Source organism: Crinia signifera, chromosome 7 (genome assembly GCF_055691185.1).
Source record: "Crinia signifera chromosome 7, ASM5569118v1, whole genome shotgun sequence".
Taxonomy (NCBI): domain Eukaryota; kingdom Metazoa; phylum Chordata; class Amphibia; order Anura; family Myobatrachidae; genus Crinia; species Crinia signifera.
The window spans coordinates 115,292,318-115,318,200 of NC_139223.1; the positions used below are offsets into that span (position 1 = coordinate 115,292,318).

Genomic DNA, 25,883 nt, shown 5'->3' on the forward strand with positions numbered 1-25,883 from the left:
GAGAGGATGGTAGAATGGATAGCAGCTCAACAGTCCATAGTGGACTACATAAAAGTAATTAATTTTCTGCTTGCTTTGAGCACCATACAATAGGACCACTTTCTGATTTGACAATACATGTTGTTGGCTACATTTTAATTTATAGAGAAATCCAATTGGTGCCTGTTATTGTGGTTATTACATGATTACATACATACATACGCAAACAAGCAGATAGAAGTACTGAGCTGGATTGAGCCCATAATAAAATCAAATGAAGGATAATTTGTGCATATGCCCAATTGCGCATCTAGAAATGTTGCGCCCCCTGCTAAAAAGTTTCTAGTACCCCCACATACATTAGTTTATCATTTTTTAACCTACATGCTCATTGCCAGTGGTTACATGCTCATTGCCCAGAGTTTCTCGATTTACAGTACATTCATTGGTAACTTTAGACGGCAATGTTCTAATAATAATTAACTGAAGGAAAATCTCCTAGGATTATTGCTTCTCTGTGTGGTGGTCCTCTTGTTATACACAGCAAAGCTGAATAATATTAATAATAATAATCATTTTATTACAATTCAATATTTTCAAGTGTTGGAATTTTGTAATTTTATGAAACGAGCAAAACCAAATTAATATTTCCAGAACACTTAATCTTACTTGACAAAAAGTCTATAAAACAATAAGTTCTATTCCACAAATACATTTTTGATAAGAAAATAAGGACACAAATGGCACATGTAATTCAAAGGACTTTAATAAATCAATTGCAGTAAAAGTACACTTTATCTATCCAGCTTTCCTGTCTTGGGGGACACAGTGTGTTCTACTGTTCATAATAATCTCTATTACATTCTTTGTTTTGTTTCTTTTAACCATTAATACAAAGATAAAAATAAGGAATAATCTTTTATTCATTTTCCAGGCAGCAGCTTAAATGATGGATTATGGCACACGGTTACTATAAACGCAAGAAGACTTCGGATGACGCTAACACTGGACAATGGGGCTACTTCACCAGTTCACATCACACTCCCAGGACAGATTTCCACTGGACACCAATACTACTTTGGAGGTGAGATTCTTCATTTGTAACAAGGCTTTGGATTGCAAGTTGTTTAGTTGCTCTATCCATCTTCTGTATGTAGCTTCACCGCATGCTGTGATTTTTCATTATGTAAACTGTTTACTCTGTAGAACATGTTATTACAAAATACAGTAAAACTCCAATGTTTCTCAGGTTACTAAATGATACACTTTTTTCAGTGATCCCTTAATTTCCTATTGCTTTCCCTGCCGCTCATATTATTACTATTATCCTTTATTTCTTGGCACTACAAGGGGTCGACAGTGCTTTATAAAGTATATAAACAGAAAGAGTATAAACAAAGCAGCAAAAAAGTTACACTATAAAGTAAATTATAAAACATTGTACAAAATAGACATGACAGTGGGGATGAAATGGTGTTATAAGTGAGGGAAAGGAAAATTATATGAGGGAAGAGGGCCCTGCTCATAAGAGCTTAAACCAGTTATTGCAGTAGTGCCACAGTAGTGCTGCACCCCAGAGCCCTTCAGTCTCACACAGTCACAATAGTACCACAGTGGTTCTGCAATCCAGTCCTTTACTGACAGTAACAGTGTTGTAGCCCATAGCCCCACACCCTTAACCCTCGGGAATCCTATATGAAATGTTACCCAAATCAGAGAATGAGTAACTTTTTTAGAATCCAGAACACACAAGAGGCCTAATTCAGACCTCCGTTCCCTCGCAGCCTAGCGAACAGGTCAGCGATGCCCGCCATCTGCTGGATGCCCGCCTCCCCTGTCATGCCTGCCACCTGCATCCTCTTGCTAGCATTCTAATATGCCAAATTGGTGTGGGTTAAATTTTCAAAAAACTAAACCTAAAACTCTAGATTAAACATGTAAGGGGTTAATAAATAACATTTCATTTATGTACACTACATTATATGCACTATACTGTAACATCCAATCCAATGCTTGTTTTTATTGTTTCATTTACAATAATCAGATTAAAGTTGATATATGGTTGGTTGTAGTGGTTAGCATCCACTGTAAACTGACAAAGGCAGGTAACTGGTAGACCTGGGTCCAATGTGAAAGTTGATGGCCTGTGACTAAGCAGGGTTATCAATTGTATGAAATGGGGGTTCCTCCCAGAACACCTGCATTAACGTGATATATCTCTACATAACAACCAGATGAATTTGCCAGGAGCCTTTACCTCCCATCAAGGTTCAGAAAAGGATGAGTTAGTTTTGGTCCTATTGGCAAATATGAGAGTGACTTGGTGTTGGGGGAGGAAATCCATCCACACTTTTCATGGTAACTCATATTACAAAGGGATATAGCAAACAATTAGCAATTCATGTCAACTTTTTTTTTAAAGCATGACCTTGTCTTAGAATTTTTTTAGAAAATAAAATTGTCACATGATATCTCTTTGCTTTTGATAGCCATGCATATTCTTGCTGTGTCACTTTGAAACATGAGTTACTATGGAATGCTTCCTATTTGTTTAACGCCTAAGGAGTTTTCTTGTTTTACATACTTGCTGGCAGTGGCACAGAGAAGGGTGGAGCCAGTACTCTTTACTTGTGCCAGGGCCTGTTATAGACCCCCTGGGGGGGGGGGGGGGGTACTTTTGCATAGAGATGCAGCAAGGGAAAGCAAAGGAAATTATGCTGAAGCAGCCTCTCTCTTGAGCCAATCCCATCTAAAGAGACACCTTTTCCACACCCACTTTATAGGAAAAATCATGTACTGTATCACCATTGAAAAAATCGTGTCAGTATGTTCACATTCTGCAGGGTCAGATTATTTTTTTTTTTACTAACTGGGGGCCCCAGGCATAGACCAGTTAAAATAATGTGATTTCTTGTCATTTAAGGTACATAAGGTGCCTTTCAATCTAAAATCAATATAGTGTAAGAGTTATTGGTTACTTATTACATTTGTAAAGTGTAGAAAATAAATTTTGTCTTGAACGCATCTATAACAAAAGTTAACTTTATTTTTAATCTAGGCTGCAACATCTCTGACCTCCAGTCACAAACAAAATGAAATAAAGAAAATTAAATGAAATTAAAATCTTTGACCTGCCATAATCTTCCTTATAGAGAATGTGAGGTAGAAAGGCAGACAGACAATAAGAGAGCGGTGCAGTTCACCTCGTATGCCATGCTGATTTCTTTCTTCATAACCGGAGATTTTATGACAAAGCTTATGTAATAAAGAAAACATCAAGAATATTGAGACCTCAGGGTCCTCCATCAATACACTCATGAAAAATAAAAGTATTATCCTGAATTTGATTAGATGTGGTATCTTTGTCTTTTACTGAACAGGCTGTCCAGATCACCTCGAAGATTCCTTCTGTATAAATCCAATTTCTTCATTCCAAGGATGCATGAGGCTCATATTTATTGATAATCAGCCCAAGGACCTCATTTTAGTTCAACGGGGCACCCTGGGGAACTTCAGTGATTTGCAGATCGATATGTGTGGCATTAAAGACAGGTAATTTAATCTCACTTGTGAACTTGACATTGCTAGAAATAAATATGAATCCATATGTACAGTATAAACAGCTTTCTGTCTACACATCAGATGCTTTAATAGAAATGGAAAAGGTAAAATGATACAATAAAGATCTTTTTCAATTTCAATTCTCCTAATGTAATGCAGATACAGTACTTGGTGGATAGGTGGGTGGATGATACACAGAAGTCTATTAGAACTAATCCTCAAATACCAAAACACATTTTAAAACAGTTTAAGACTCTTAATCATACATTAAGGTCGAAACCACAAAGATAATTGCTATGTAAATGGAGATAGAAGAGATAGAAGCAGATAAATGTGCTATAGTATACAATGCTGGTAATAGATATCTCTTATATATTTAGCCAGATCTGTCACTCAACCCCTGTGGAGAACGTTCCTGTGTAGAACAGTTTCACTTTCATGTGTCTGACGTTCCACCCCCTTGACATCACCTCCCCCCGCCCAGCCAGGGCTACAGTACACGCCCACCATCCACCATTACTCCACAGCCACCATCCACCATTACTCCTGCACATCCCTACCCTCTGCCAGGACCCCCGCGACCCCCCCGCGATTAGCGGGACACCCCGCGACCCCCCCTCCTGCGATTTGCGGGACCCCCCGCGACCCCCCCTCCCGAGATTCGCGGGACTCCCCGCGACCCCCCCTCCCGCGAATCGCGGGACCCCAGCGCCCCCCCCCCCTCCCGCGAATCGCGGGACCCCTGCGACCCCCCTCCCGTGATTCGCGGGGCCCCCGCGACCCCCCCTCCCGCGATTCGCGGGACCCCCGCGACCCCCCCTCCCGCGATTTGCGGAACCCCCGTGACCCCCCCTCCCGCCATTCGCGGGACCCCGCACCCCCCCTCCCGCGATTCGCGGGACCCCCGCTTTCCACCCTCCCGCGAGTCGCGGGACCCCCGCGACCCCCCCTCCCGTGATTCGCGGGACCCCGCGAACCCCCCCCCTCCCACGATTCGCGGGACCCCCGCGACCCCCCTCCCGCGATTCGCGGGACCCCCGCGACCACCCCGGTATCCGGACTATTGTTAGACAGCACTTACATCGACAGCCATTTCATCGACACCATTAGTTCGACAGCTCAATAGGTCGACATGGTTTTAGGTCGACATATTAGGTCGACATGTCATTATGTCGACAGCTCATTAGGTCGACAGCTCATTAGGTCGACATGTTTTTAGGTCGACACTGCCATTAGGTCGACAGTGTCTATGTCGACAGTCAAAAGGTCGACATGGGTTTTTTCACTGTTTATCAAGCCGACATGTGCCGACAGGCGGTATTTCATGCCCTACTATCCACAAGGGCGTGGTGGGAGAATAAAATAGTGTGCCGAGCGCAGCGAGACACCGTGCCCGAAGCATAGCGAGCGGCTGCGGTACACTTCAAACTGTGTCCATGTCGACTGTGTCGACATTTTGGCCAAAAAAACAGTGACAAACCCCATGTCGACCTTTTGACTGTCGACATAGACTCTGTCGACCTAATGGCAGTGTCGACCTAAAAACATGTCAACCTAATGAGCTGTCGACCTAATGAGCTGTCGACCTAAGGAGCTGTCGACATAATGACATGTCGACCTAATGGTATGTCGACCTAAAACCATGTCGACCTATTGAGCTGTCGAACTAATGGTGTCGATGTAATGGCTGTCGATGTAAGTGCTGTCTAATATCCGTCCCAGACCCGACCACCCCCTCCCGCGATTCGCTGGACCTCCACGACCACCCCCTCCCGCGAAACGCGGGACCCCCGCGACCCTCCCGCAAATCGCGGGACCCCAGCGACCCCTCCCTCCCGCGAGCCCCCTCCCGCGATTCGCAGGACCCCTGCAACCTCCCCTCCCGCGATTCGCGGGACCCCTGCGACCCCCCCTCCCGGCATTAAAAGGGCCCCCTGCAACCCCCCCTCCCGCGATTCACGGCACCCCCCCCCCCCTACTGTGATTTGCGACCCCCCTCCCGCAATTCGCGCCGCCCCCTCCCGCGATTCACGGAACCCCCCGTAGCGCCCCCCTCCCGCGATTTGCGGGCCCCCTCGGCACTTCTCGCGATTTGCGACTGCCCCGTAATTCACACATTCGGGGACCCCCCCTCCCGCGATTCATGCCCCCCTCACGCAATTCACGGAACCCCCTATACCCCCCTTCCTGCGATTCGGAACCCCCCACGACCCCCCCTCCCGCGATTCATGCCCCCTCCCGCGATTCACGGACCCCCGCACCACCCCCCTGCGCCCACCCTCCCTTGATTCACGCCCCCCTCATGCAATTCACGGCAACCCCCCACACCCCCCCTTCTGCGATTCGCAGCCCCCCCACGACCCCCCCTCCTGCGATTCATGACCCCTCCCGTGATTCACGGACCCCCGCACCACCCCCCCTTGACTCACGGCACCCCACGCGCCCCTCCCGCAATTCACGGACCTCCGCAACCCCCCCTCCCGCAATTCACTAACCCCGACAACCCCCCTCCCGCAATTTGCGTACCCCCCTTCCCACGATTCAAGCCCCCCCCGCACCCCCGCCCACGATTTGCAGACCCCCGCCCCCTCCCGCTAACCGCGGATCCCCACACACCACCCCCCCTCCCGCAATTTGCAGACCCCCTTCCGGCAATTCCACCCACCAGCGGACCACCGCGGCCCCCGCTCCCGCATTTCACGTACCCCCGTGACAATGGGGGATCCTGTACCACCACAAGCAGGTACCGCCCCTAGGTGGGAAATCCGGCCCTGGCTGCCACACTGCAGGTTTCCCCACTGCCCTCTGCACCAGCGCCACAACTTTTATCAATGTCTTGCCCACATACCACTATTATACAGCCTCCTGCTCTCATGCACGCTCACTCCCTCCCAGTGGGAGGAGACGCTCACCCACTGCCGGGAGCTGCATACTGTCCCCCACCCTCCTCCAGTTCTAGGGATGCCCATCGACCATCAATGATTTTCAAATAATCGATGGTTTATGGCCGATGTTGAATACTTTTGCCATCAATGTGGGAGGACACTGCCCTGCCTCCTGTTCTCCTGCCCCGTAACTTCCGCCAGTGGAGACCCGCTCACCCTGTGTTGCCCACATTCCCCTATCATGCTTTACCGCCCAGCCTCCTGCTCTCATGCACCCTAACTCCCACCCAGTCGGAGGAGACACTGACTCCTGTATTTCTGTGCTGCCACGCTGGACCCTCACCCACTGGCAGAAGCTGCACAGTGTTCACCACCCTCTTTAGTCCCCCGTATGCCCACACACCCCTATCACTACCCAGCTTCCTGCTCTCCTGAACCGTAACTTCCACCACTGGGTAATCGCTGACGCTGTGTTGCCCACATAACCCTATCATGCCTCATATCCCAGCCTCCTCCTCTCATGCACCCTAACTCCCACCCAGTAGGAGGAGACACTGACTCAGGGCCACCGTCCGGTACTCCTGTGCTGCCACGCTGGACCCTCACCCACTGCCAGAAGCTGCAATACAGGGCATCTTTCATACAATTCTATCCATATTTCTCACAATACAAATGTTCACAAATTAAGGGGCGTAGCCCCTTACGCCGGTGTGAAGAGCGCCCGTAGGGCGCGGTGAATCACCTAGTGTCTAGTATTTAATCAGTCTCAGTTCCTGTATGTACATTTTGTTTATCAAAAAAAAAAAGTATTGCTTTTTAAATTATATTTTTAGGTGTTGTGCAGTATGTGATACCTCAGTACAATCATACAGGCCACCTGTTTTCTGTCATTTTCAGAACTGGCAGTATACCCCAGGGCCAGATTAAATGGGGGGCTCAGGGGTCAGTACCCCTGGGCACCCCTCTATCTAGAACCCACTGTTGTCAGCATGTATTAAAAAATGTTTAAAATTTTTTTAGCTAAAGGTTTTGTGCATGGGAGTGGGGTAGTGCTGCAGCTTCACCTATCTGACAATGTGACAATTATTAATGGTGCTGAGCATAGGGAGCCAAGGCACACTGACTGCACAAGTGTGCAGGGCATTACTGAGAGTTGACCCATAAAACTTTGAACAAGAGGTTAGAGGCTGAGAAGCTTGTGCTGAGCTCTGATTGATGGAGATCATCACATGCTTCTCGTGCTCATGGGAGAAGACAGCAGCAGCGCCCTCATCATGGGGTGGTTTTTAATCAGAAGCAGGGCTGAGCCTGGTCTCCTACAGAGTAATGAACAGAGGGACAAACACAGGGTTTTTATACTTTCTTTACTCTGTGTTTTCACAGTGTAATTTTCTCCCATACAGTTTGCGGCCAGTTATGACAAGTGGGAGGGGGCCCCTCTGTCTAACGTGACCCGGTCCCCCCCCCCCCCGAAGGCTTAATCCACTCCTGGTGCACCCAATTATACAGTATAACAGTCATCACAACCCCTTTTAGACTAGACACTTATTTGTGAAATGATTGCAATACAGTATATACATAAGAATGAATAAAGGACTATGCTAGAATTGCATTATGTTACCATGTTGGAAGTGTTGTTTCTTAAATATGTATAGACGTAGTATAGGTGTATTATGATCTTGCTCAGTGGCCAGGCCATGTTGGGAGTGTTGCTTTCTATGTATGTATAGAGGTAATATAGTTGTATTATGGTCTTGTCCAGTGCCAAGGCCATGTTGGGAGTATTGTTTTCTATGTATATATAGAGAGAGTATAGTTGTATTATGGTCTTGTGTAGTGGTCAAGCCATGTTTGAAGGATTGTTTCACATATATGTGTAGAGGTAATAGAATTGTATTATGGTCTTGTCCAGTGGTCAGGCAATGTTAGAAGTGTTGTTTCATATATATTTATAGAGGTAATACAATTATATGACGGTCTTATTCAGTGGTCAGACCATGTTAGAAGTGTTTAATATATATGTATAGAGGTAGTATAGTTGTATTATGGTCTTGTCCAGTGGCCATGTGTGGAGTGTTGTGTCATATGTCTATATAGAAGTAGTATATTTATATTATGATTATACCAGTGTAATGCCCTATTATTAAAGCTGACATTAATACCACTTGACTTCACAGTAGACATCTTCCTTGTCACTTCTGCTAGTTGTGTAGTGATAATGTAAAATACAGAAGACAATAAAAGTATAAAAGTAACTATAAAATAAATTCACTGTTATATTACAGGGTTTGGTATAATGCTGTGCGTTAAGGCAGATTTAAATACCTCCACTTTTGCTGTTGATTAAATGCAAAATTTGAACAAACGTTGACAGACGGACCATTCCCATAAATTGCTGAAAAAAGGCTGCAATTATATCTATCTCTAAACCATTTCTGAACATGTCTATGAATGGAACTTAATTAGTGAGTTTGCGAATATACAGTTCACTTTGAATACACATCTGATTGGACACTTTCTGTGAATGGCAAATTCCTGGGAAAAAATACAGTATGTAAACGGCTTTTATTTAAAGTAAAAATGAAAAGAGGGATTTAATTTCTATTTTGATCTGCCTTTTGTATGGAAATATTTATATTCCCTACAGATATAGTTTTTAACTTATTGTATGCAAGAACAAATTGTTGACAGCATTCAAAGTTAATGCAGTTAAATGACGGTCTGTTGCTTTTACGGAATACCATATACTCTTAGGAGGAAATTTACTAAGAGTTCTATTTCACATGAGATGTTGCTATGGGCAACCAATCAATCGATTCCTAATTTATTTAACACCTTCTAGAAGATAATAGATAGTATCTGGTTGCCCATAGCAAACATCCCATGTAAAATTGAATTTCCATCTTAGTAAACTTCCCCTTTACACTCTAGTGCTAGAATGTGTATTAGTTATATGTTCAATGGGACATACAGTATATACTGTATAGGAACATATGCAAAAATTTAGGTTCTGAATATAGCAAAAAAAAAAAAAAAAGATGAATTCATATATCCTTGTTTCACAAGACCAAAAAGACCAAAAATTAAAGGTTAAAAATAAAACCTTAAAAGACAGCAGCAGTCTCCTTGGTGTGTCTGTGTGGGCAAATCTGTACATATGGGGAGTGTAATCAGGTTGTAAACCCAATACTGCAGGGAGAGAAAGGGATTTGCGGTTACTGCGGTAATTGGAAAAGATGCATATATGTCTGAGTTCAAGGAACAATACAAACAATATAATACAATTTAAGTGTTATTTATTAAACAAAGGTTGTTCATCATATTGCTCGGTGGCCACCAGTGATACAAAATGATATAGTTATAAAATTGCATTGAGGAAATATAGTTTATACACCTATAAAAAAATGAAATAAATGTAAACAGCTAAGCGTCATGCACCAATGGGTAGTCTGTGTATGAAATAGCTATTTTATGAAGTAGTATCCATATGATGGTAATATGATGGTAATAGGATTAGTAAAAAAATGTATGTAATGTAAAATGAAAAGAGGGATTTACAGTAATTTCTATTCTGATCTGCCTTTTGTATAAGTATTAATATTCACAACATATATTATTTAACTTATTGTATGCAAGAACAAATTGTTGATAGCATTCACAATTAATGAAGTTAAAAAGTTAAATGGCGGTCTGTCACTTTCACTGAATTTCATATACATTAATACTCTAATGCTAGAATGTGTATTTTTGTATGTTGTCAATGGGATATATCCTTTCTCTATCTCTCTCTCTCTCTCTCTCTCTATATATATATATAGATAGATAGATAGATAGATAGATAGATAGATAGATAGATAGATTGATCGATCGATAGATAGGTTACTAAAATTACCTCATTGGTAATTAATGGCAGAGGTTTCTAAATAATTGTTTGTCTTCTTTCACTGTGCATCAACAATGGATAAAGTGCAAAACATTAATCCGATTTGGTTAGGGCATACAATCCATCCCAGTCTAGTCTTACATTCATTTTAAGATGAAATAGTGGATGAGAATGCTGATTTATTTAATTCAGCAAAGTATTAACAGCATTGGTGGCTATAGGTGGTGCTGCAGTTCAGTCCGTTATTAAAATACAGGAGCCACACTACAAATGCTGACAAACATGGCCATCTGGGGCTCACTGGCAGTTGGTTTGGCTCCCCTATATGAATTTTGGACTGCACTGTGGGCCCACTTCTGGCGCTGCTGCTGGTCTTATGTGGGGAAAACAATGGGACCGTCCTAGGATACAAATCCAAAAATTGTTGTGCTCATAAGTTTACATACCCTAGCAGAATGTGTGATTTTCTTGCCATTTGTCAGAGAATATGAATGATAACTCCCAAACTTTTCTTTCACTCATGGTTAGTGGTTGGGTGAAGCCATTTATTGTCAAACACCTGTTTACTCTTTCTAAATCATAATGACAACAGAACCAAATTCTGCTAGTGTATGTAATCTTATGAGCACAACTGTAAATATCAGGTTTGTTTACCTAATGTAGTGATTCCCAATCATTGTAGGATATTAGGCTGCATGTGTGACAAAAAAATATAGGGTAACAAAAAAGTGATAATTTTTTTTAAATGTAATTAAATGTAAAGCTGCAATTCACTTTAGACTTAACACTGAATAGTCAAGCTAAAAGCAATATATGAAGCCATTTGAGAAGTCCATACTCAGGGTAGTTTGAAGAAAAGGGGGTGTGGCCATATTCCTGCATGGTGCGGCACCCTCCTTTGCTCTGGGAACCCGACCTTTATCATGTCAGGCCAGTAAGCCTGGACGTTTCAGCATGTGCAGTCAGTTGCATGTAAAATGAACATCGCTGGAAATGTCCGTCTTTATATTTTATCTTATGTGATTCAAACTGTTCTCAAGCATTACAATGTAGAAAAACAGTTTGCAAATACACATAGTATTTTTTATTAAAACACATAAAATCATCTATTAGAAAAAGTAAGAATAAAAATATGAAATCATACAAATATTCCTACTGTTTCTCTTTTCATGCGTAAAATAATTCTCTAGTTTCTCATCTCTCAGATCCACAGCTGAATTGTCATGTTGAACATTACTATGGCATTATGTTCATTTGATAAATACATAGAAACTCCGGGAATATTCTTTGGTGAGACCCAGACTCAGCAGCAAGTGAGCATCTTGGGTATTTTAGAGAAAAACACAATAAATTCTTGCAGTTAGGGGATTTGTAGCCAATTCAGTGAGATTCAATTTCTGATCCACTGCATGTTAGGAACTTTATCAAAAGAAAAGGTGCAAAGAAAAGTAAAGATTAAACTTAATTACACCTTATGTGATGCTCACTTTAAAGAGATTTCAAATCCCTCTCTGGGATCATGGAGTTTCCAAAGACTACACCTTACACCATGTCTACATTGTAAAAGAATCGTACAGCGTTGTGTTTTATATTATAGCCGTATTCTGACTGAGTTGTTTATTTGGATTTTGTTTATTTGGATTTAAAGGTGTGGACACACATTGCAATATGGTGGCTGAGCATTTTTGGTGAAATATCTCTCAGCAATATATTGCTCATCAATAATTTGCTCGGTGCACTGGCTTAATGTCTCTCTGCAATATATTGCTCAGTGTATCGTTTTCATCAGCGACCAGCATTTCAGAAATTAGCCTAAAATTTAGAGAATTCTGTTAAGGGCTAAGCGATTTTACTTAAGCAACAAAAAGGCAGGGTAGTGTTTCAGGATAACGAAGATCACGATTGCTATCGCTCATTCTGTACACACACAGTGATTTGCAGTCACTTGCTAAGCGATTTCATATTAGATATTTGACTTCATGCACTGACTTTCCTAGCGGGCGATAGCGATGTGTGGGACCACACATAGCCATTGGGGGCATACACATGGAGCGATCTGTGCTTACTTTCTAAGCAATCTAGTATACTAGAGATCAAGCACAAAATCGCTCTGTATGTATGCCCCCTAATGCCTGGAGAATCAGCCAATCCAATGCATGGCATATAATATTTTTATCTGATGAAAGTTAAAAATTAATATAGACCTTAGTTAAATGCACTTTAGAAAGAAAGAAAAGTCCTTCTTTTAAAAAAATTAATTCCCTTGCTGTAGCCTGTGGTGTTTATTATATTATGTAAAACGTAGGATTAGGTGTCTAATTATCACCTTAAAACACATTACATGCAGCAGGAAGTGTTGTGATATTTGCTCATATGTTCTATTTAATTAGATTTAATTTAAATTGTGGTCATATTTTAATCTGCAAGATATCTGAAAAAAATATTAACCTCATTTTCTTTCTCATTTCAAAGTACAAAAATAAGAGAAAAGACATAATAAATGTTTAACCTATAATTTCTTGAAACTCCAAATATTAATGCTGCAGAATTAATGGAAAATAATATTTTCTTTTCCACTGTAAATATGCACTTCTGTCTGTAGTAGGAAGGATCTAATGCACTGAAGGATCATTTTAATGGAAATTGGCTGCTGATTGGGAAAGCAAACCACTAATACTAGCATATCAGGCAGGGGCAGGTTGGCCATAGGGTAGGGTTAAATATATATATGTGTGTGCGTGTGTGTGGATGGGCAGCACTCAGGTGGCTTGAAGAAAAGGAGACCAAGACCTGTTTAATTCAATGTTTTGAGAACATATATTATCGTCACCTGCATATTGGAAGCCCAGCTTGGGAGGGCACCAGATGCCATACATCCAGGGAGGGCACCAGATGCCATTATGATGTACAGTGCAGTGGAGTGCCGGCCTATATATATATATATATATATATATATATATATATATATATATATATATATATATATATATATATATATATATATATATATCATTGGTGAGGCCTGTTTGTTTGCTAACATGCGCCCCACATGACGACAGACTGTCCATCTCACTTGAGGCCTGATTCAACAATGCACACCTGCCCCCCAGATGAACGTCTGCCCAAATCCCCCCTCCCCCCATACCCCCCATACCCCCTAAGTACCATGTGAGGGTATACGTCACTGACCATCAAATGATTTTTCTCCCCTTTGGATATAAGTCAGTCTAAACTGAATTTTTATTTCCGGCGGAATACGCCAAAGAATGGGCAGGTGCTGACCTCATGTGATGTCAGGGAAGTCTCCAGCCACCCTCTTCCCGACCCCCTCCCTCCCCTAGTGCGAAAACCTAGGTGAGTGTGATACTTGACAAAGGCGTTCTGCAAATGTGCAAATATTCACATGCGCAAACCCTCCACCATCGGTTTCGACCAATCCAAGGTGAATCACCCCTTGTTACACTACATTGTAACCCTTTATACTGTTATTCAGTGGCAGTTCCAAAGACTTGGCTGAAGCACAAGTCATGATTCAAATAGGGAAGCCACACTACTGCCAGTGTGTAAGTATTGAATGGCAGTTGGTGGCAGTTAATGTGGCTCGCCTATTTGAATTATGAACTGTGCTGCAACCTCCCCTGCTGTTATTCCATCTCTGCTGTACAGAAACTCTGCAGTATAGCCTGGTATTTGGCCTGATAATTAATTCCCATTGGCTAGCTGAGGCTTAGGCTTAATTTACTAAAGCTTCTAAAATTTAAGAGAGGAGATATTGCCCATAGCATATCATTTTCTAGGATGCAATAGAGAAATCATAGACAGAATCTGTTTGGTTGCTATGGGCCCTAATTGTTATGCCTATTACACTGTACATCTTTCATCTTCCATTGGATTCAACATAATATTTTATCTGGTGCCACTTTTGGATTAATGCAGTAACTCCATTGCAACATCAATCAACATCAAGACTCATCTGAAGGAAGAGATTCCCTCCATACTGCTGCTTTCTCTGTCTTGTTTTATTAGGATCAATACTTTTCTGGTCATTTCCATTGCTTTATTGTACTACTGTACCTTGTTACAGTATGTTACCTTGAAGTGAAGCTACATTTAGGGGTCATATTTAAATGATTTTACGCCAGCAGCAACTAGAGGGCGCCCAAGTGAGCTATTCAAATGTACCTACTTTTAAGCACTTATGGCCTTACAGGACCTTGCAGAATATCCACTTTAGACAATTCATTATTTTCAGTTGGAAGTAAAACTTTGAATAGTTTGATAAGGACAGACCTTCAAATCAAATCTTTCAAAGAAGAAGAGAATGTAATGTGGCCCTTACAAACAGTTCTGGACCCGTTCCCAGGGGTGCATTTTGGGTCTGGCCAGCGTGCGTCTCTTCATGACGTCACACAGTAGCCAGCGCATGCATTGGAGCAGCAACATCATCGGGAGGGGAGCGCGCCACTCAGCGGCTGGGCAGTCAGAACGCAGAACAGCTTGGAGAAGCTGATGACATGGGCCGGAAACATGGCATGCAAACTTCTGTCGAAGCCGGGTAAGAGCAGGTGGTGGCTGGAAGTTACCATACACATATGGTAAGAGATGGGGAGGAGCGGGTGACATAGAGACACAGTCAGTCTCTGGGAACTGCTGCTTCTGGGGAGAAGGCACCTCCTGGCCCCACATATGCATCGAGGGGGGGGGAGGTGACGACGACACAACAGATGCCAACAGTGACTAGGGCCCTGTTCCATCCCCTGTCAAAGGCCTGCCACCAGCAGTGATGCAATCACCTTGTTATTTATTTTAAATGCCCAGTCACTACACATAAGGAAAGAGGGATGGTGACACCACATTTCCAGTGGCCACACCCACTTTACTCATGCCCCTTTCTGAGTTTGTACCGATTGCCACCCTTCAGATGTTGGAGGGTATGGAATGTCCGTGTGTGCATGAACATGTGGTAGGGAATATAGATTGTAAGCTACACTGGGGCTGGGACTGATGTGAATGTTCACTATATAAATAGCTAGTAATAAATAAAATAAATACATTTTTCTACCTCGAGCAGACTGTACAGCTCTTGAATGAACCAGATATGGAATTTTGAGAACTGGTTTTGCTCTACTTCTACTTCTATGCACTAGTATTTTGCACTCATCTCATTGTTGGCCGGAGACTTGGGGTCTAATTCAGACCTGATCACAAAGCAACTTTTTACTAAAATGTACAAAACCATGCTGCACTGCATAAGTTGTGGGCAGGGCCGTTTCTACAGGCGGACAAGCCGTGCAGCAGCCCGGGGCGCCGCACGGCTTGTCCACCTGTTACACAGCCAGGGCGCCCGGCCGGCAGCTGAGCTCTCAGCTCCCCACAACGCCGCTGCCGCGGCGCCGCCTCCAAGTCTCCCCCGCCGCCTCCGCCTCCAAGTCTCCCCCGCCGCCGCCTCCGCCTCCAAGTCCCGTCCCGTCCCCCCGCCCCCCCGCAACGAATAGGCGCACAGGTGAGCCCCAGGGGAGAAGAGCGCAGCGCGTCTCTCCTTCCCCTCGCTCGCTGTGTCATTGGGCTGGCAGCCAATCAGAGGACCTCGCGGGCTGGCAGCCAATCAGGAGCCAGCCCGCGAGGTATGAATGGCTGCCGGCTCAGGGACACATCGAAAGCAGCAGCAGCAGCATGCAGCGGCGGGGGACTGGAGGGGGAGACCCAGAGAGAGAGAGAGAGTGAGTTATGCTGCTGGCACTTTGGGGGCATATATGTGGCACTTTGGGGGCATATATGTGGCACTTTGGGGGCATATCTGTGGCACTGTAGGGGCATATCTGTGGCACTGTAGGGGCATATCTGGCACTGTGGGGGCATATGTTTGGCACTGGGGGCATATTTGGCACTGTGGGGGATATATATGTGGCATTGTGGGGGCATATCTGGCACTGTATGGGCATATGTGTGTCACTGTGGGGGCATATGTGTGTCACTGTGGGGGCAAATGTGTGTCACTGTGGGGGCATATCTGGCACTGGTGACATATCTGGCACTAGGGGCATATTTGGCACTATGGGGGCATATATATGTGGCACTGTGGGGGCATATATATGTGGCACTGTGGGGGCATATGTGTGGCACTGTGGGGGCATATGTGTGGCACTGTGGGGGCATATTAATAAACGGCATGAGTTGTGCGGCAGCGGCGTGTGGGGCATAATGTGTAATAGGCATTACGGTGTGGGGAGTATTGTGTAATTGCCATCACAGTGTGGGGTGTAACAGGCATCATAATGTGTAATTGTCATCATGGTGTGCGGCGTAATGTGTAATTGTCATCACGGTGTGCGACATAATGTGTAATTGTCATCACGGTGTGCGACAATGTGTAATTGTCATCACGGTGTGCGGCGTCATGGATAAATAGTGTATAATGATTCAAGTAACCTGTCATTGTTTGGCCTTGATCTGTGAGGCGTACTAGGTCACTGTGTGGGCCTTTATATTTTTATGTCACTGTGTGGCCTTCAGCCGGCCAACTAAAGTGCGGGAGTACAATGACAATTCCTGCGGTAACCAATGTCTGGACATGCAGGTTGCAAAGGTGAGTTGTAAGGTAATTGTTTTCCTGCTAGACCACGCCCTTATATTAAGCCACGCCCATTTGAAAAATAAACCACGCCCCTATGGCGCGCGCAATTTCTTCTATGTCGTGTTAACTTTTTTTTGGGGGGGGGGGGGCGCATTTTTATTCCTTTGCCCTGGGAGCTAAATTGTCTAGAAACGGCCCTGGTTGTGGGAGATGTAACATATGCAGTAAGATTCATATTTGGATGAGTTATTTTGTTTTTGTGCAGGGGAAATAATGACGTCTTTATTTTTTTCACTACAATTTAGATTTCAGTTTGAACACATTCCACTCAAATCTTACTCTCTCTACACATGTTACATCTAAGCCACCTGCAGAGCAGCATGGTTTTGTCTGAATTAGGCCCATAATTCCATTTTTTACCACTTGCTCTGCCTATCACATCCTAGCCTGAAGTTCTGTTTCAGTTAGTATGTTGCTGTCTAGTTATTTGCAGAAGAAGCCGTTATGTATATCTCCAGGAGCGCTATGTGCAGCCCAAACTTTGCAGAGACATGGCCAAAGCTAGGCCTCATGTTGAATTGATCACTATGGTTCACACATTGGGCCTATCGCAGTATTGCAGGGGGATAGAACCTATGCCAGCGTAATTATTACTCAATTCTGCCATGCAGAGCCCCTGGACAAGATAAGTAAAAGGTACTATAAGTACTACTCCATAGACCAGTAAAAAAAAAATGCTTGCCACAGTAGTGGAAGCCTTAGATTGTTGCTCATGCCCTGGTCTTGAACCCTTAGAACTTCAGGGACCGATGAGAGGATGTGCTGGGTAAGCCCAAAGATCCTGGCCAGGATTATGCAAAAAAACCTGTATTTATTGCAAAATTGATTGCAAAATGTATCCGAATTCTAGTTAGTAATGTTTGAATAGTGCACCTGAATTTTTTCTCTGACAGTAGTGGAAGTACCATGGGTGCTAGAAGTGTGTTCTGTTCACTACAGGTAATGGCACTAATTCCCGCCTAAACACACAGCTGCGAATTAGCAGGCCAATCGATTATCGATAGACTGTGCATGCATACAGATTGTAGCATGCATACGTGAGGCAATCCAGCTATAAATACTGCTACTAGGTGGGTGGTAACCAGCCATTTTCTGTCAGGGAAAATGCAGGCATGCCCAGGCTTTTGTAGGGAAGTTGTGTGAAGTACGCTCTGTTCCGATAAGCATATTTCTATCGCAGCCGCAGAGTAAGTCCTGGGCTACACACAGACTGCACGCAGTGGAAATCATTCCATGATGAGCGGCTTTCAAATTGATTTTCAGCTAATTGCAGGCCTGCAGTATTTCCCAAACTGTGCTAAGCAATTCAAATATTAGCAACTTTGTGATCAAGTCTGAAATAGGCCCAATGTCTGGTGCTCCCTTCCACTTCAAATATTCATTCTGCTATTAAAGGCAAATTGAAATAAAGGGTTTCTACTTATAAGAAGATATGTAAAAAAAAAAGTTGTTGAAGAGGGTCCTTCTGCTTTTCTCTTTTGTATGACATCACACTTTACGCTTTGGCAAAGCTACAATGGAAATTTGGTAACCTTAGCTCGCACAATTCCAAACTAAACTAAAACTTAACGCACCCAATTCTTTTTTTTCCCGATTCCAAAATCACAGTTGAGTCACTTAGAGTGACACAGGTTATATATCACACTTTATCCTTACATTTTATCGTACTGTATATACTGTAACTGAGGTCTCTTCCAAAATACTGTCATGTTTTATTTTTGCCATCTATGGTAAATGTGCTCTTCTTTACTTGTCTGTAAAAATATCAGAAGATTTATTTCTTATGAGATCTTCTTCCCGTCAGATGTTTCTTTTTCAATCACTCCTAACAGTTGTGTCTGTAATGATTGTGAGCAGCAAGTGCAATTAGGGTCCACAGGAGACCAACGTTCTGCAGAGAATGCTGGTTCTAACTGAGCTCTGAGGCTAATAAAACTATCTGTGCAAGAGCAAATAATCCTTCATAGAACATAAAAGTCCTTTTTCAATTAATATTTTATTCTGTAAATTGTATTAATATTTTTTTCCTAAACAACTTCAATAGAAAAGAGTAATTTATCTTCTCTAGAGGCTAACCGAGGTTGTAAGTGTCCTATGCACTACCTTGGAACATGTCTAGAGCATATTCTGGAAGCAGTAGGGGAACTTATTTATCACAATTCTATGTACCATTTGTTCCCTTTTTGGGCCTTTTTTTTTTTTTTTTACTAACAACCACCCATTGATTCTGTTCTGATTAATGGAGGGATAGATATTGAATAGGCTGAGATAGGTGCTGATTTCTTAAAATTATGGTCAAAAGATTTTTGCTCCATTTTTTGGCATCTGGCTATTTAGCCAGTGGAACTCTGCAGATATAAGAAACATCTGCTTCATTCTTTCAGTTAAGGATCACAAAAGCAGTCACATGGCTGTCGGGATCTATAACGTGCCGCAGCAGCCTTTGGGTGCAGATAAGTTACTCCTGGGCCATTGGGAAGATATGTTGAAATTTTATCATGTTGACATTTTATCAGTGTCAACATTCAGATTGCCAACATGGTCATTGACGACATGCCCACATCAACATTCTGAATGTCAACATACATTACACCCCTTTTAAGTGGTTTTAAAAGAGAATCATGGAGTTTGCAGTTCCATGAGGGGAGACCCACAATTTGTCTATTCATGCTATATGCAAGGAGTGAGCTACAATATAGAATATTATTCTCCTTCTGATTGATAATGGACACACATGCTAAAGAGATAATGTGCCTTTACATAAAGAGTTTGCACATGTAGTAGAATCACTAGTATTTAAAAAAAAATTAAATTGCTTATTTTTCCCTATTGCAATATGTGTATCAATGAATAGTCAAATGCTTGAAAATCTAAATACGCCTGTGGAGTTACGCACACATTAGCTAATTAAAAAGTACAGTATGTATTGCAGGCATCTTTTTGTTATGCAAATGCTTCTAAATAAATCATTATCTTCCAGTGAGTCTTCTCCAGTTTGATGAATCCACAAATACGGAAATAAAAAGAGAAACTCCAACTGTAATTGAGTCTCTCATGTTAGAGCAGTTGACTTTTGTTTAGTAATTTACCGTATCTGGTTCATCAAAATCAAGAGTATCTACCATTTGAAATTATTGATTTGCTTAGATCTCTTTCAGTCTCTCTACAGCTAATTAACTGTCAACATCATTTGGAAGTCATTTTTACATTCAGCTGCACAGTGACACTCGCAAATCACACCCTGTGGACTTTGTGTTTCCAATAGATGCCTGCCAAATTACTGCGAACATGGAGGAGAGTGTTCCCAGACTTGGAGCACATTTCACTGTGACTGTGAGGACACTGGTTACGCTGAAGCCACGTGCCATAGCTGTAAGTACACGGTTTAAGTGAAGGTATACTCAGGGGAACCAATGCAGATAATATATTATTCAATTATCATTACCATCCATTCTTAAGCAGAGGTTGCATAGGTAATGGACTTTGACTAGAATTCACTTGACAAGCGTTTGGAAAGGAATACAGTATAGTTTCACATGGCTAAATAACCCCAGGAAGGCCCCTGTGGCTGTTTTGTGTATGCTACTTGGATTAAATGCCTCAAATGACTGAATAAAAATAAAATGTATCTGGATTTTCTCAGAACATTTTTGTATTTGACCTAAGGCTGTGACTGTACTAATGCAATGTGTCATCCAGCAAGTAAAAGGTTCCTAATGTGGAAACATACTGTATGCTAGTCGTAGTCATTTTGTCAATGGATTAATCCTGCCCAAAAAGCACTCAATTTAAATAGGATTATTTCTAGTAGTTTGCATATGGAATGAGAAGGGCATCTTTTCATTCACCGCCTCATGTAACAGAAAACTGAGGGAATTTTCTTTTCTTGAGCGATGATCGTTGTTTCTTTAGTGCAGTAATTGGTGAACCATGGGGGTTATTCAGACCTGATGATTTTACAGCCTGGCCATTTATCGATCGACTGTACATGGATCGTAGTGCATATGCACTATGCCAGTGGTAGTGAACTATGGTCCTCAAGAGCTACCAACAGTTCACATTTTACAGACAACCTAGCTGCTGTACAGCTGCACTCATTACTGGCTGAAACATTTTCAAAGATCCACAGGTGGAGCTAATTACTTCACTTGTGATTCTGTGAGGAGATCTGGAAAACATTAACTGTTGGTAGCTCTCAAGGACTGGAAGTGGCTACCCCAGCTCTAAGCCATCCAGCGATAAAATCCAATGTCTTTTTTAATCACTAGCTGTTTTGAAGTTGATTGACGGGAAGCGGTGGTAAATAACCATTTGCAGGGAGTGTCAGGGAAAACTCAGGTGTGCCCATGCATTTTCAGGAAAGGCATGTCATGTCAGCTCCGGCACTGAGCAGCCTGATTCTATTGCACCGACCAAGTATTCCTGGGTTATGCACAGGCTGCACATACTGGGAAAATCATTCATAGTGAATTACTTCACAGAAAGAGTAGTAGATAAGTGGAATAGCCTTCCATCAGAGGTGGTAGAGGCAAATACAGTAGTACAATTTAAACAAGCTTGGGATAGCCATATTGATATCCTTACAAAAAAATTAGGTTCAAATATGGTTTGAGGTAATATGTTTAAAAAAGGGGCAGACTAGATGGGCCAAGTGGTTCTTCTCTGCCATCAAATTCTATGTTTCTATGAGTTGTGAATAGATTTTCAGACCTTGCACAGGATGGGATTTCACTCCAATTGCAGGGCTCTGCCATTTAACAGAGAAGCAATCAGATAATAATGAATAATGCCTCACATCAGTAGTCAATATGCTGATTTTTACTAGCCCATTTGCTGGATCTTCATCTGCGGGACCTCATTAGTCCTTATGTTGGACGTCCCTAGGCATTGTACCAGACACTTCTAGTCCATATACAGTATGCTACTCCATTTCATGATAATAACCAAACCATATGCTTGACATCACTTGTCCATATTGTGGACATCACTAATCTATATGCTGATCACCCCTATGCCTTATGCTGGACATCACTAGACTGTATGAAGATCATTATTGGTCCATTTGCTGTTTATGCAAATTAGTCACATTCTGAATATGCCATAGATTACATTTTGCATAATGAACTCTGCCCTATCTATCTATCTATCTATCTATCTATCTATCTATCTATCTATCTATCTATCTATCTATCTATCATACCTGAAAGTAATTATTGCATTTGTTTACCACGCAGATTCAACAGGTAGCATGCCGTAAATGTCAATTATGCCCTGATTACATTGAAATTGTTTCGTGTTTTTTTAATCAGACTTGCATATATACAGTGCAATAATAAAAATAAATACAGTATGTGAAGAACACAGGTGATTAAGGACCCAGCTAAACTACTTCTTCCAAATGGGTACAGGGCATGAATATAACCAAATATGCAAACTAGCTATTACAATATACAATAGGCATTCTAAAGTAAATAATTGTACATTATATAATAGTGATATTAAAATGTATTTTTTTTTCAGATATGGAAAATGTGCCCTTTCACAATACTGCTGACCCACAGCTATAATTTTCATCAGGAACTAATTACATTTTTCTGGCTTACAAGCCGTAACAGTTGACATTTTTAATATTAAAATTAATCATTTTCGCTAAAAATTAAGCAGCTTTCACAAGCAATAAATATAGAAAAGTAATTATACACCATATCATCCCACAGAGTAATTCATCTGGTAGTACACACTTCAAAACAAACACAATAAGAAAGTGTGGCAAGAGTTACCCAATTATAACTCCTAGTTTATTGGAAAGACGAGACCTTGAGCAAACTGGAAGATTTCAGGTGCTGAATATACAGCAGCCTCAGGATATGAAATCACATCTAAAAAAACCTTTCAGCTGTTAATTATAACTGTGACTTGAAGCATTAATAAACTTGTTAGAAGAAAAAGTATTTCAACTAGCAATGTGTTAGAAAAAAAGATTTAGATAAGTCACAGGTAATGATCTTTTTATTAAAGTAGATTACATCCAGCTTTATTTGGCTTTAAATCCTGGAAACTGTTTTCATGACAGTATCTAGTTTCCTCATGATCACATTCACGCCTGTTTTATCGCCTCTGACTTTGCAGGTAAACTGATATGATGTCTGCTCGGGGCAGTAGAAAGCTTAACATGGGCCAAACATCTAGCCACTGCCCTTCTCCTTACCAGGGTAACACAGCACACTGCTGAGCCTCACTACCAATCTTGGGCAAGGGACACGTCCCCCCCCCCCAACAAAAAAAAATCACAAGATTACCTACAGTAGCTGTGCTCTCAGTAGCAGCAGGTGAGGGGTTGTCAATCCCCAAACTGACAAGCAGAAAATGGAAATATAAAATTAGATCCAGGGGTGAAATTTCAGTATTAGCCAGGTTCACAAGACTCACAACTCTGTCTGAAAAGCGCATAGTAGGGCTTATATGTTAGCATGTGTGAACAGCTCAAGGACCACTCAAAAGAAGACTCTTCAGAGGGTAGAGAAGCAAGGGTCAGGGAGTACTTATCTACCCTCTGAAGAGTCTTCTTCACCCTTGATATGAGGGTGCCCTGCCAGGGAACCCTCATGTCAAGGCTCCACTGCAGCTGCAGCATCTGTACCAACATTAGTTCTATCGCTGTACAAACTATGGACTGCATTTATAAATTGAGATAATAGAATAGAATATAATAGAATCAACTTTATTGGCCATGCATGTTTGCGCACACTAGAATTTTTTGTGGATTACAGTGCAGCATCAAGCAAGGATGAAATGAGGGGGGGGGGGGGGAAGAGAGAGACATTACATACATTCCATTAAGACATTATACACATTACATTGAGAGCATTAAAACATTACTTGTGGGGATCACATGCCCGCCAAGCTGCACAGCGCCTAGGCAGCCATCAGCGGCGCCACTGGTCATTGCAGCAGCAAAGTAGGTAGCATTATAAGCAGGGACAGTACAGTTATCACACCGGGAACACAAACCCACCGAGCTGCACAGCTCCTAGGCAGCCATCAGCGGCGCCACTGGTCATTGCAGCAACCAGGTAGGTAGCAATATAAGCAGAGACAGTACACTTATCACATAGGGAACACATACCCACCAAGCTGCACAGTGCCTAGCCAGCCATCCGCGCCGCCACTGGTCATTGCAGGTGGGTAACAGTATGAGCAAAGACAGCACAGTTGTAGCAGGGACAGTACAGTTATCACACAGGAGACATGGGATACATATTGCTGAGTGCACAGTTCCTAGGCAGCCATTTGCGGCGCCATCTTGAAGGCCTCACCAGGCCATCCTCCTTGGGGGGGGGAGGGGGGCGGATAGAGAGAGTCAATGATTCTGGGAGGCTGGGGGGAGAGTCAGTGAGGCCAGGGGCCTGGGAGAGTCAGTGAGGACTGTGGCCGAAGTTAGGCCCACTCTGGCCCAATTTCTGGAGCCATATCTTCTCCCGGGCAGCTGAGTTCACCCAGATATCTGTGGGGCCGGACGGACTTCCCAGTCCATCTTAGGGCTTTTAGCCAGGGCTTGCTTGCCTGGAGTCTCCGCTGCAGTGCTGGGCTGGGATCATCCACGGTAGGCCAGGATCCTCCACTGGGGCAAGGATTCCCTCTCTGCTTCGGCAGTGTGGCGACCGAGGGTCCTGCTGGCATGAGGGTCCTCATGCTGGTGGTATCGCTGCACCGGTCGTCATCCTAGGGTGCGTGGCTGTGGGCGCTGTCCATCTCCCCCTCCATACTCTTCAGCCAGGGGACACCGTAGCCAGCACCGGGGGGACCAGCGCCAGGGGAACACAGCGCTCCCCCATGCTTTTTGTCTCACCCGTCCTCCCCATCGCTCCCCCTGCCACCCACACCACCGCGCCTTCTCCATGGGCCGGAGATAGGAGCTCCATGGATGGAACACTGGAGCTCTCCTGTTTGCGACCATCCCCGGCCCCACCACTGAAGAATCCCCCACCACTGAAGAACTCAAGAATTCATTCATTCAGTGTAGGGAATTGATATAGTATATTAACTAGGAATTTAATAAGAAAGAGCTTTGTTGGGTGGGACACAGTCACCACCATCCACCCTCAGACAGTTCCCATTATACTTATTTGCTCTCCCCATACAGTATACGGAGTAATGTGCAGTTTTATTGAGCTGTTAGTGGCCCACACCTGGGAGCTCTGTCATTATGTTAATAATGTAACTAACTAGTTCTAATATTTCAGAAAGAGTCTACATGGTTGCTTACAAATTGTTTACAATTGCTTGCTGACAGCTTGGAACCCACACAAGTTGTCAGAACACTACATCAGTACACATGTTGACAGAACATATGGTACATACAGTCAAAATGGACACCCAAATAGAATTATTGTACCATAATGAAAGAGCTGTAGACAGATCTTTGTGGGCCCCATAGCAACATTTTAAAGGTGCACTTGTCCCAATGCCTCTATAATAAAAACCTCTCTACAACTGTTGTTAATGCTATGCCCTATTGTACTGCTCTAGTTTATTTAATGAACCATAGCAGTGCCCTAATTCACATTATGTAAAATTGAAGGACTGCTAGTACACTTTATGCTACAAAGTACCCCCATTTTATGCCACATTATAGTTCCTACAGTTCATATTAGGGGCCAGAAGTATAAAGCTTCAAAAAGTGATAAAATGGAGAGTGATAATCAGCTCCTACCTGTCATGTTACAGGCTTGGTTTGAAATATGACAGGTATGATTCGCTGGTGTTTATACCTTTTACCACTTTTGAAGCTTGATACATCTGGCCCCTAGGCCTTCACTTCAAATTGTGCCACATTACAGTACTCACAGTTCTTATTATGTTCATTTTATACCAAATTACAATGAGAAGCTACATGTGCGAATCTACCGTAGATTGTAGACCTCAAGAGAAAATATTGTAA

At 42.9% G+C, this 25,883-nt stretch overlaps 1 protein-coding gene across 2 annotated transcripts in view; it reads left to right on the forward strand.

Moving 5' to 3' along the window:
• The window catches only part of CNTNAP5 (contactin associated protein family member 5), a 469,403-nt gene that overhangs the window by 247,267 nt on the left and 196,253 nt on the right, over window positions 1-25,883 (forward strand). For both annotated transcript variants that reach the window (XR_014450796.1, XM_083153658.1), the window contains exons 9-11: window positions 914-1,063; window positions 3,360-3,531; window positions 20,208-20,314. Coding sequence is in view for 1 of the 2 variants with exons in the window: in XM_083153658.1 (XP_083009784.1) it covers window positions 914-1,063; window positions 3,360-3,531; window positions 20,208-20,314 (429 nt within the window). In the remaining variant the exon portion in view is untranslated. The remainder of the gene's footprint in view (window positions 1-913; window positions 1,064-3,359; window positions 3,532-20,207; window positions 20,315-25,883) is intronic.